This window comes from Vanellus vanellus (genome assembly GCF_965231255.1).
Source record: "Vanellus vanellus genome assembly, chromosome: 2".
Taxonomy (NCBI): domain Eukaryota; kingdom Metazoa; phylum Chordata; class Aves; order Charadriiformes; family Charadriidae; genus Vanellus; species Vanellus vanellus.
In genome coordinates this window covers 78,967,441-78,980,808 of record NC_138906.1, presented here as the reverse complement: position 1 = coordinate 78,980,808, position 13,368 = coordinate 78,967,441, and the positions used below count along the sequence as shown (strand labels likewise).

General features: G+C 49.4%; 1 protein-coding gene across 1 annotated transcript in view; it reads right to left on the bottom strand.

The window, feature by feature from the left end:
- BCL2 (BCL2 apoptosis regulator) overlaps nt 1-11,898 on the bottom strand; it is a 100,151-nt gene extending 88,253 nt beyond the window's left edge. The window contains exon 1 of the mRNA XM_082499572.1: nt 11,209-11,898. Coding sequence (XP_082355698.1) covers nt 11,209-11,811 — 603 coding nt within the window. The 5' untranslated portion in view covers nt 11,812-11,898. The remainder of the gene's footprint in view (nt 1-11,208) is intronic.
- Between the last annotated feature and the right edge of the window lie 1,470 nt (nt 11,899-13,368).

Below are 13,368 nucleotides of genomic sequence, written 5' to 3'. Positions count from 1 at the left end.
TGTGAAACAATCAGCTTCAACAGATACAAAAAAAAGAGGTACGAAGAGATGCCTTGACAGGTTTCCCCACCACTTGTGCCGCCCAGGCTGGAGAGCAGACAGGGGAGCTCCCCCTCTTGCGGTCCGAAAGCACCGGGGAGGCTCATCCGCTCGCCCCTGGGGCTGAGACATGGCTTCACTGGCCGAAGCTGAGCAGAACCCATTTCCAGAAAGCCGCTGTGGTCCTGGTGGGACTCCACCACACCTGGCCCACCCAGGCACTGTCAGAGGGACATCTGCAGCATCCTGGGCCAGGTTCCCCTCTCAGCGAGGACGCCTAGGGAAGCTGAGGAGCACTCTCCAGGCAAAACCCGAGGCAGCCTTGCTCCAGTTTTCCACTGCTGCACAGACATGCCCAACCATCCACTACAACCAAGGCTTTTTACAACGCTTTATAGATCCTTTTTGGGGCGGCCCCATGCTCACTGCTGTATGAGGCTGGACACTGCTGGTTTTAGCATCCGTATTGGAAAAAAATAGCTATTGACTCCAACCGGGCAAGGATTTCACACATTCAGTCCAGAGCCAAATATGCGAATTTTCTACTGCAGGAATTTTTTGCAGACAGCCGTGAGCTACTGCAGAAGCCTGAACAGACTCCAGGCCGGCTCATTTACTTGCAGCCTTGATTGCCACCTGACATTTCAAGCCACTGGTTTTATTTCCTCCCTTGCCTCTCTACTGCTCAGTGTTTCGCTCCAAGTTAATCACCTCCAACAAAATTAAAGAAATCATTTTAAACCCTCAATGCTGGACTTCTTTCAGTATGAGGGTAAAGATTTTTGAGCAGCCCAGGTGCACCCCACCATCACACTCCAGCCCCACGAGGAGGACGGCCTTTCCCTCGCCCAGGCTGAACGGCAGCACTGATCTGGACAACAGAGAAAGGAACAGGTCAAGCTGGAACCTGAAAAGAATAGGGGCATTAGGCCTCCTCCTTGGTTATATTCGGGACCTTTCGCATCCAGCAGCAGACTGGGGATTTAGACAGCGTGATTTACTGTGATTTGCCAGACGACTTCAGGAGAGGGGCTTTGGATATGTCTAACTTGAACTAAAATGTGCAGACACTTGGAGCACGATGCAGGGTTTGCTTCTATTATGAACAAGAGAGTCTTTACTTCAGTTTTTTTAATGTCATTTTTTCCTTGAGCTGTGCGTACATTCTTAAGAAGTTCAACAGATTTTACTAATCTACACTGACCATCTTATTCTGCTAATGGAAATGCCAATTCATTTACTACTGTATTTGAATTTGTCTTTGAAATATTTTTAATTCTTTTTTTCTTCAGAAGAAAGATTAGAAATAGGGTCCTCCACTACATTTTATAATACATAGCCTGAGCATGTGATGAGTTTTCTTAAGCAAGGAGTTCTTTCCTTTAGACACAAAGCTGGCAATAGCTACTCCATCACAAAGACATGCTGCAGGACTGTCCCATACCGCAGAGAGGCATTTCACTGGCTTCCCATCCAAGGACCCATCCTGACTTTCCAGTGACTCATGCAAGTCTCTCCAAAGCATGCAACAGGAATTTTGACTCCTAAGCCTCAGTTCAACAAGATAGTTAGCACTAACTTCAACCTCGTGGTCAAGCCCAAAAGCTTGATTACTACTCACTTTTTAAAAAAAAAAATGTTTTAAAATTGCTTTTTCTGCCTGTACCTGAACACCTAATGAAGCTTGTGGATGGAAGCAAAACAATTTGTGTGCACGAAGAGACTTCTTACAGGTCCATGTAATACAGCTTATTGCTCCTTCCCCTGAAGTGCCACAGACAGCTTTCACATATGGTGGGAATGGAAATAGAAGGACAATTCCTTCATGAAACACCTGCTGAACTGTGCTGATACATAAAGGAAAACACTAACATTGTCAGTTGCCATTTCTCACACTGCTCACCCTTTTCCTAAATAAAAACTAGAAATCGACACCTGAAAGTGATCTTTTTAATCTGTTTCCATCACAAGCATTGCTAAACGCATCCAAACACTAGAGCTGAAAAAGTTTAAGCTGAATTTCCATTTAACTTTTCTTTCTTTCTTTCTTCTACCTCCCCTCTCCACTCAAATCTCACCCCCAGGTAGTTTCACAATCTGACTCACTTTGCTCTTTCCCAGACTAATGAGCTCCAGCAATGACAAGATGTAATGCTACAGATTTGAATTTTACCGTAAGCTCCAAATTACCCCGACAGACATCTTGTTCAATATTGTACCTTGTAGGACTTTTTTTCTAATTAAAAAAACATCAGCCCAACTCATGATAGCGTGGTGGGCAACAATACATTTCCCAGACCTGGTGTGCTGTAGAGCTAGCAGAAATACCCATTTCACAGCTGGGTTAACCAAAAAAGAGAGAGATTAATGATTTGCCCCATATCCTATCGTGTACTGAGTACTAGAGCCAAGAAGAGGAAGTTAAGTTTTGACTCTCAGTTGCTTTCTCAAACAACTGCGCAACAGCCTCTTTCAATCACTATGTGAGAAAAATGGGGCCTTTTCTTTTTGATTGTACCTGGCCCATGTACATAAATTACTCATGAAAGTACCCCAAAACCCACTTTTCAATCAACAAAATGGCATCATCCTTTTCATGGTCCAATAAAATAAAATAGCAACAAAATTATACATACCTTGAAGGATGCTATTTCTTTTAACTAACTCTAAGTGTGGCAATTCGTAACAGATCTTCAGTCAGCACAGGAGTAAATTCAGTGAGTGGGTGCTCTTAGCAACACAATAAGCACATTTACAATTATATTTACTTTTACAAAACACATGCAGAAGTAAGAAGTTTTCCCTGGCTGTGCAGGGGACCAGCAGTGCACCTATCCCAGTATCCCCAGTCACCGACCAGCACCAGGTGCTCTGGGGGAGAAGCAATGTAATAGACAATTTTGAAATAGCATTCCCCAGAGAAAGGTCTACCCTCAGCACCTGGTGATCTCATTTCAGCAGCTGACGTTAAATTTACCCCCTGCTTCATCAAGGTGTGTGACTGAATGCCCTTCCAAGCAATTTCATTTGAACATAAGTACAGACGTTTTCTTTACCCTTATAAATACCTAAACCTTTCCTGAATGCAACTTAGTACTTCCACTCACAGCTCTGCCATGAAAACAGCTCCCAAAGGTTAATCATGCGTTGCAGAAAAGGCTGTTTTTCTCTATTAGTTGAAAACCTGTGGCTTTCCATTTGATCTTATTTTTCTTGCCACATATACAAAGTAAACATAACTACAATTGTCCAATTAAGTGCCTCTTCCTGTTCCTACTGAAGTCAATGGCAACACTTTCTAAAATCAGATTTGTTTTCTTACTCATTAACTGTAGATCCAGAAACCCACAAGAAAGTTTCCAGCGAGGGATATTTAGCAAAGTGCATCGATATACAATAGATATGACAGCAAACTAACATTAGGATAAAATAACAGAAAATAAATTCCAGACTTTTAGATGCATTTGGAAAAGTTATCCGGTTTCCTACTCTTTCAGGAGCCAAAAAAAAAAAAAGGCAAAAAAAAAAAAAAAAAGCTATCAGATTGTTAATGAGACCGAAAGCCAGAGTAAAATAAAAATCCCTCAAATCTGTCATCGGCAGATGTTTGCCAAGAAGGCCTGGACGTTATCCTGCTGGGGAAGAGAAGATTTATGGCACCGCACACCTTCATCCATCCTATTATTATATATGAAATGGAAAATAAAACAGGCCGGTACTGCCCTCAGAAATAATCAGTATTTTGCTGCCACTGAGTAACAAGTGTTGTTGTTATTATTACTAGGTCAGTAGGTACGGGAGCAGCCACGAGGTGCTCATAAATAAATTATTTTTAAAAAATTACAAAAACCAACAAACCAAACAGGGCTGGGCTCCACCCTCCCAAGGGCGTGAAGGAAAATAAAAGAGGGCAGAGAGGGAGACGGGAAGGGCCGGACGCAGCCATCGGCTGGGCAGCAGCACTCGGGACGGTATCTGATGCCCAATGCCCGGCACCAGCAGCAGTGACGGAGAGGGACGGTCAGAAAGGCCTGCAGAAAGTCGAGGACTGCCAGTCCTCCACGAACAGACACCCACCGAACCCAAGGCAAAGGGTGTGCACCGTGGGAGCTGGGAGCGTGCCGGGCCAGCACGCTGCAGGGTGCCCGGCTGCACGCTCCACCGTAACCCCCATCCCTGAAAGGGATGGAAATGCAATAGCCCCCAAAAATAAAAATTCAGTTTGCCACAGGAGAGTTGTTATTTAATGAGACCTATCGCCCTTGTTTTCTAGCCTCGGCGGCTCGATTGCCAAGGCTGCTGACCCAGTTTGCGGCTGCCCAGACCCCCGGCCGGCAGCGAGCCCCGGGCTAGGACGGCGGTGCTACAGCAGTGGGGGTTAGCCTGGCGAGGTGGCTGCGGAGTGAGAGAGAACACAAGGATGCAGCAGGATGGCTGGCGGCTAGCGTTAACAAGCCGAGCGGCGTAGGGAGAGCCGCCACTTCAACCAGTCCTGCCCCAATCAAGCCGTAAGCCCAGCATCCCTTGGTGGTGATGGCAGAGCTCAAGGCCAGCTTGCTATTGGCACGCCAGGCACAAACAAAATCAACAGAACGGTCAGGGTTGGAAGGGACCTCCGGAGATCATCTAGTCCAACCCCCCTGCCATGGGGGCAGGTTGCACAGGACAGCGTCCAGGTGGGTTTTGAATGTCTCCAGAGTGGGAGACTCCACCACCTCTCTGGGCAGCCTGTTCCAGTGCTCTGCCACCCTCCAAGCAAAAAAGTCCCTCCTCATGTTAAGATGGAACTTCCTACGTTCAAGTTTGTGTCCATTACCTCTTGTCCTATCACTGGGCACCATTGAAAAAAGACTGTTCCCATCTACCTGGCACTAACCCTTTAAGTATTTATAAGTATTGATAAGATCCCCCCTCAGACTTCTTTTCTCTAGACCAAAAAGACCCAAGTGCCTAAGCCCTTCCTCATAAGAAAGATGCTCAGGCGAGACCAAACTCACAGCAGAGGTTTCGGAGCAGCAGCCCAGCTCTGCTCCCGTTTCTACATCCACCTCCCTCCCATCCACTCGCCCAGGTCCAACCCACCCAAAGATGACCGTCCCGTCAAGGATGCCTGCATCGGGCACAAGGGCTTAATGTTTGCTGGCGATGCGGTACAAAGTTCCCGTGCTGCCTTAGGAAGCCCGGGGCCTGGGATCCGGCCGCTGAGAAAATGCTTCTGCTCCACATGCAATTTCACACATCATTGCATGGGTCTTGTGATTCTCCCGCTAGAGCCATGCTTCGCCATCAGAGAAATGCTTGTGCCTCGGCAGAAAAATTCAACTGGATTTTCTCCATGGATTACCGACCCTGAATTTCAAGCTACATACTCAAAAAACTAAGCTACTTACTGCCCAGCAGAGCTAACGCTGCAGCTCGAGAGAGGCCTGTGTTAATGCAGGCACACAACTAACTTCTTTCTCAATATTGAAAGTAAAGTAAAACTTTTTAATAGGATTGCTGTTTGAACTTTATGGTTCTTTGCAAGATCAAGGCAAATGACATCATCTCCATCACCGAGACCCCTGGTTCTGAAATTTTAAAGGTCACAGTCAATATATGTATTTTTAATTTAAAAAAAAAAAAAAAAAAAAAAGACAAGACGAGACTTCTGAGAAAATATGCAACCTGACATTGTTGCACGTTACGGAGAAAGCTATTATAAATGAAAGGGACTAGAGAACCACAACCATTTTCTCTTTCTGCCTTAGCTCTTACACGCCTTGCTTCAGCACAGGTCCTCCACAGAATGAATTTCTCGCTCTTCAGCAACAGCAAAAAGAAAAATATTTTGATAATATTTTGAGAATTCGATTATAAACCCACAAAGCCACAAAAACTGGCAAAGGACCTAGAAGGTGTAACACTTGAAACTGCCAATTCATTTATTTAACTGAGTGGATTTCAGATAGTTTCCTTTTACCAGTCAAACAGTGACTTGGGGTTAGCCCCGCTGGGGATTGAGTCGTTACAAGGCCGCATGTCGCTGGCAAAAAAAAAAAAAAAAAAAAAATCCCAACCCAAAACTCGACGCGCCTCTGCTCCAGCGTGGGGCATCCGGCTCCGAGCAAGGCACTGTCCTGTGCCGGACGAGCAAGAGGATGTTGCTCAGGGACTCGCAGGAGAAGCAGCGTGCTGCGGAGGCGGGTGCCCGGCCCAGCTGTTGGCAGAGCAGCTCTGGAGCCCGAAAGGGATGAGATTTCGTTCGGTGCCCCACACACGAGCATGGGAAGGCCCCTGCATCACACCGATATGCACGCCCTCCAGCACCAGCCCACGGGCTGATGCATCTGCCACCCCTCACCTTCACGAGGGGGCTACGGACCGCCGCAGGGCACAGTGACTCTCCACACTTCCTTTCCAAGGCGTGCCACCAAGCAAAGAAAATGAATTATTTACTATGCAAAAAGAAAAGAAAAAAAAAAAGAGGAAGCTCAGTGATTAGGGCAGTCAACCCAGGAAAAGGGAAACCTGGTGTCTAGTTGCTGGTCCAAGAAGCATCTGAGCATTTGGCTGCAGACACCCACCTGAGAAAACACATCAGACAGCAGGAATTAGACACCCCGGGTCTTCCTCCTCCACCAAATGAAATCTCACCCCTGCAGAATGAGGACGAGCCCTGCTGCCAAAGGGGAGGACACCTTGGCAAAACCAGCAGCCGTCTGGCATCTCCTGAGATGTCAGAGAGACAGGTGTCTACCCCCCTGCTATGCTGGAGAAGGTCTCCCAGGCAAACCTCCCATTACCTTGGGAGAGGCCTTAACCAAGGATCCGCCAGGAAAAGTGGGGACTTCTCCTGGGCTCAGTTTGCACGTGAGGATGGCACATGAGTGACAGCAGCCTGCCAGCTTCAGGACACACAAGTTTTGGGAATGGTGTCTCCCACAGCATGCAGAGCAGCTCCCTTCTCTCAAGGCAGAAGCAGCTCCTGGCTGGCTTGGGTGAGGAACAGCGAGAAGCCGGGGACTTTTGCCACCCTTCTGGCCAGGCAGGCTCTCAGGGGATGCAAGCATTTATGTTCCACATCAGGTCCACTTCAGACATCTAAATCCGCCCCCATACCTGGCCTTAACTCTCAAACAAAATAAAGAACTGCAATAAAAGAACAGAATCGGAGGCAAACACACGACCATCACATTCCTGGTTCAAATGGAAATATTGTCATTTAAAATGATGTTTTCTTGGCTAAATTTTCAACATGATGCTGCTTCTCTCACCTGGGCTTCTTTACATCAAATACATACTTGCCTATACATATATGATCGTGCTTGTGTTTCCCTTCTATAGTTCTCACGCTCTTGCTTTTTTCTTGAACAGCTCGGGGAAGAAGCCGTATGTGGGATACTAGAAGCGCCCAGAGATGAGCACGGCTCCCGCCTACATTAGGTGGTGTGCCCAAAGAGGGAACCCATCGCTGCCAGACAAACACAGTTACTCCCCCCGCACCAGCTGCATCACTTCAATGTTCCCTACGTCAAAGTCAAAAGTCACCAAGTGTGACAGCCCACTCCGAGCCGGCCCTTCTGCAGCTCAAACACTGGGCTCTAGAAAACGAAATGAAGCCATTAAGCTGTCCATCAGAAAGCATACATTATACCAAGTACCACGAAACTGCAGAGATGAGCTGGTTCTCCTCTTATTTCTTTTCTAACACAATTAAGATGTTATCAGGCCAAAAGTACAATATTGTGGTATCCTGGCCTACGTGAAAATCTTTGAAAGCTGCATTTATTTGCCACCAGAACCACAAGCTAATAACACAGCCTCCGTGCAGGCAGTCCCCATCTGTCGCTTTTTCTAAGTTTCGAACAAACCCATGACGCTGTGTATTGTAAGGTTATTAACAATCCCCAGACACCATTAACAGCGATGTCTAGTGCTTAAAATTTATAGTCCACCAGCTATACCCCCTTCCAGCCCGCCCTTCGATACGCTGCTTTCCTTCCTCGTTTTCCTTGCAATATAAAGAATCCTCGTCCTGAAAATACATGGTCAACTGACGGAACCGATTCAAAAGAAAGAGATAAATAAGACAGATGTTGCAACCAAACTTCAGACCGGAGCGTAAGACATGGGCCCATACAATAGATTCAAAGCACCCGCTGTCCAACTCACGCACCGCGTAATGTATGCCTGTGACTAACTCCGATGCCCTCTTCTCTACTACTGCGCAGCCCCTAATAAACTCACCACTCCGCAGCACACCGGGGAGCCACCACGTAAAGGAGGAGACGGCTGCAACAGCCGGCGCTCCCACTTGTTGCAGGAACCTGCGTGACAGGGGAGATCTTGCACGCTGCCCTGCTGAGGTCCTGCAAAGCCACACCACCTACGAGGTGACCCACTACTTCGGAAGAGCCATTTATGCCACTTTAATAAGGTTCGTACATGGGGTACGGTGCAAGTGCCAAGCTGAAGACCGAGTGCGTATATTAATGTATGCTTTTCCACTGACAGATCCCAAAAGCTAGAAAAGGGGGGAGAGGGAAAGGGGGGGGGGGGGGGGGGGGGAAGATAAAAATCCACTGCCCCCTCCCATCCTTGATTTCTTCTGTCTGAGGAGAGGATCCTAAAAGCTGTGTCTGCAACTTCATGGTAGTCTTTTGCTCTTTGTAACTGGCTAGAAGGTTTTGCCTGTGCTTAATGATCCCATGGCTCAAAGGTATCAGCCATTCACCAGACAGACAGCCCAAAGCCACCCTGGGGTAATATTCTGCACATCTTCATCCATGCGTATGTTACAAATAACAAGCGGTAGTAAACGGCATCGCATGCATCCAAACTCCGGAGCTTTTGTTTATAGGAAACCTCAATGAAGAACTAAACGGCTATCGATGAGAAGCATCTTTTCCTTTTAAAGGCAGTCAGTGTTTCTAGTCCGAGTTTCTTGTATTTCTAGCTGTTGAGAAGCAGCTCCAGCGCTCGCCCCATCTGGCCAATCACGCCCGGTAACACCTGTCTTTTCACATTCTGGGTTTTATTCATTATTTACGTTTCTCTTTACACAATACACCCGCAGGACAATACATCTCCAGCATGCTGACGGATTTGATCCAAAGCTCACTGGAGTCAACAGAATGACTTCACTGGCTCTGGAGCGCACCGAGGGCCCCAGCTCCGCAAACGGGCTTCCAGCCTGAGGAGGGACTTACGCAGAAGTTAGGCATCCCAGCCCAGAAGTGCAGTCGCAAAATCCCTAACCCTTTAGCTGCTCGTCTTTTAACCACCCAAGGTCTCCAAAAGCCTGAACTGTTTGCAGATTTTTGTTTTTTTCCCCCGGTTATCTGTTTCGTGGGGAAAAAAAAACCCACCAACAAACCCTCTGTAGTGATCCATGAAATAGAGAATGAGGGAAAAAGTCTATCTCTCCCAAGTGTGGTCCCAACCACTAAGCGCCGGAGTCATTTTGTGTGTGTGTGTATATATATGTATGTGTGTGTCTGTATATGTATGCATATTTGTATATACATTTGTATATATGTGTATATAAATACACAGACACACACACACACACACACGCACACGCATTTTTTGCTCCCCCTTCTGGCCCCATGAATCTTGAATTCTTTTTCTTCTTGGTGGAGGCAGGGGAGAGAGCAGGAGAAGGATCCTGCCTCCAACATGACTTGTCGCCAGGGACCCGAAGCGCTCCTCTGGGAGGTGCGCAACATGATTCCGGCTGAGAAAAGGGTCCCAAAGCCTTACTCCCTCCGTGACAGCAGCGTGTAGATGTCCTCTGCATCCCTGGACATGTATACACTTTAGTCAGGCGGGTTCGGCAGCGGGAAGGCAGCATCTTCGGGTTTTTAACAGAGATGGTTAATGCGGGTAGCACATTACTGACCCCAACAGTGACTTAGCAAGAGACCCAATGCTGAGAATTTAACACGGTAATGCTTCACAAACCGTATTAAATGGGAAACATATACATTTGCTTTACACACGCCTCTTAAAGGTATGCTGGGTAACTGAGTCAGCTCTCTGATGGCATTTCACGGGGGGGCTGGACCTGAAATTGCCAGTCTCCTACCTCGCAGACCTCCATCCCTAGGCGACTTACGCCAGCCCTCAGCCCATATGTAAAGTTTATTCTTGGGTATAACTTTTGCCGTTTCTTCCTCCAACGCGTTAATATCATAAGCGTTACACATATAACAGGTTTGGTGTGCGGGACAGCGGCTGGGAACACATTTTGTTACAGTCTATCAATTCATACGGGAAAAAAGGAAAGAAATACCTTTCCAATTTCAATGCGGTTATTTCCTTTGGAAAGAGAGAGGGAGAAAAGGGAAAGGCTTTTGACTGACTACCAGTGGCAAAGCTGTCCATTTTCCACAAGTGGAAATCGTCCCTTTCGGGATGATGCTGAAGCCAGCCCCGGCCGGAGGTGATCTCTACCCCAGAAACACAGTCCCCCATCGGATCACAACCAATACTCGTTTTCCAGAACAATCCCACCGACGCGGCTCCCGGCACCTTTGTTTCATCTCGAGACAAAGACAGATTTTCCACACGAGACGTTATCCTACACCGTAAACACCCCGTTGCCACCGCAGCTGTAGACGCCGACACCAAGGGCCACCTGCCCGCCCGCAGCACCGGGATGCCGTCTTCGTCGCGCGCCTGCCCGGCACGTCACCCCTAACGGGCAGGGACGCCTGCACGCACGCAGACACTCGCAGTCCCTGCTGTCCTCCCCGCTGCGCCTGGGACCTGCCACCACCTGCCTGTTCCCGGCAGCTGGATGGGCGCCTCTGCTGCCCCGTCCCACCCCGCTGCAGGACCCTGCCTTGGTCAGGGCTGGTGCCACCAGCCGGAGAGAGTGGATGGGAGTAGGAAAGCAGAGACCCCCGATGAAGAAGGTGCCTCGCTCATCCTTTTTTCGTTCCCAAGTTGTAGCCGCTGCCCCCATCCCAAACCGCTTCCCTGTAACGCCGCAACGAGGTGAAACCCACCAGCCGGCAAGAGGCCCACGCTGTCCCAGCACACACCAGTGCAGAAGCCCCCCAGGCAAACCTTCTGCTCCCCCCCAGCGCGAGTGCAACCCCCCCCCCCGGGCGCTGCCCACCCTGGAGCCCCACCGTCCGCCGGCCAGAGCCGGGAGAGGGAACGAGCAATCGGGGGACGTACCCAGCCTCCGTTGTCCTGGATCCAGTTGTGCAAGTGCCGGTTCAGGTATTCGGTCATCCAGGCGGCGATGCTGTCCACGAGGGGAGACATCTCCCGGTTGACGCTCTCCACGCACATCACACCACCGAACTCGAAGAAGGCCACAATCCTGCCCCAGTTAACCCCATCTCGGAAGAGCTCCTCCACCACCGCCACGAAGCGGCCCCTGGCCGTGAAGGGGGTCAGGTGCAGCTGGCCGGACATTTGGGCAAAGTCCCTCTGGTAGCGGCGGGAGAACTCGTCCCCCGCCTGGCGCAGGGTGAGGTGGACGACCTGGGGCGCGGGGCGCAGCCCCTCGGCCGGGGGCGCGTGGCTAGCAGCAGCCGAGCCGGGGGGCTCGGGGTGCGGAGACACCAGCCCAGTGTGATCAGAGGAAGTCCCAGCAGCAGCGGCAGTGGCGACCGCAGCAGCAGCAGCACCAGCAGCAGGAGGAGAGAGAGCCGGAGGCAGGGGTGCCCCGTCCTCGGCGGCAGCCCAGTCGTATCCCCTCTGCGAGAGTTTATAGTGGATGTACTTCAGCACTATCTCCCGGTTATCGTAGCCTCTTCTCCCCGGGTGAGCCATAATTCCCAAGAGGAAGCAGCAAGAGGAAGGGAGAGAGGAAGAAGAGGAGCAGGATGAACCCAAAAAAGTAAAGCAGCCAATGATAATAAAATTAATAACACCAAAAATTATAATCCAGTTACTGTATCGGGCACGGTTTCATTCATGGTGGTGTGGGGGAGTTCTCAGGGTCTCGGAGGTACTTTTGTCTTCTCAGTGTTTCCTCCTCGGTTTGAGATGCACGGTATAAATAGGGATTAAAATGCTGTAAATACTTTACTTCCAGGAGCACATTTATTACTCATTATAAATTTACTTTAGGACCATTTCCTCCTCGGTGTTGAAACACATCTTAAAAAAAATATTCTACCGATTCAAAATCAGGTGCATTTTCCCCTAGGTGCTGAACTACCACGGACATGAAGCAGCGGACGAACACACACCGTAAAAACTGCAATGCAACACGATTTGCTAAACAGCCTTGGATGAACGTTAATCCAACGCACTTTAAGCTAGAAACCTCAACACTGCTTTTTTTTTTTTTTTGTTAAGTTACACAAACTAAATTTCCTCTGTAAAGTACTTACTTGGACTATAAATATGTTCCTCTGTCAAGTTTCCTCTAAAAAAAAAATAGCAACAACAAAACCCAAACATCACAAGTCTTCAGAAATGTTAAGTTCTGGCCGCTTCGATGCTTCAAGTCACCAAGGGGACGGGAAAGGGACAAAAAAAAAAATCTCTCTACGATTGCAAATGTTTTTTCCCAGACTCCTGTTTAACAGGCATCTCCAAAGATGTGTCAAAGCTCAGAAAATCCCGCCTCGCAGCCCGGGAAGGCGAACAACCCCAAAGAGACGGAAAATCCTGGAGACCAGATGAACCACATTTGAATCCAAGCTCTCGCAGAAGTGCTCCGTTTTTCCCTCCAGTGCAACGTACAGACATATGCATTTACGTAGTTTCATTCAGACACCGATCGCAGGGAGCCCGGTGCTTCCACACACACGCACGCACACACCAAAAAAAAAAAAAATTAAAAAAATAATAATAAAAAAATGTATTTGGATAATTAATTCTTTTTCACAAGGAAACAATAAAAAAAAATTAAAAAAAATAAAGAAGGAAAATTGCTTTTGACTCTGGCTCCGGGGAGAAATGCCATTTCCCGAGCAGCTTTGTATATCGGGGGAGGAAGAGCCCCCGGAGGGGCGCGGACGGGGCGTGTGTGAGCTGTGACCGGTGCCCACGGGGGACCGCGGCCGCCGCGGCGCCGCTGTCTCCACCGCACCGCACCGCACCGCCCCCCCCTCCCCCCCGCCCGCCCTCCCTCCCGCCCGCGCAGCCCCGCGCACCCCGCCGGCTCCCGGGCGGCTCCTCCGGGCGCTGCTGCTGCTGCCGGCGGTGGCGGCGGCGGCGGCGGCTCCGGGCGGCGGCTCCGAGCGGCGGCGGCGGCGGCAGCGGGCGCGGGCGGGGAGCTCTCCCGGCGGCGGCGGGGGGGAGCGGAGCGGAGCGGAGCGGCGCGGCGGGGGCGGGGAGAGGCGGGGAGGAGCGGAGCCCGAGGGGGAGGCTCCGGCC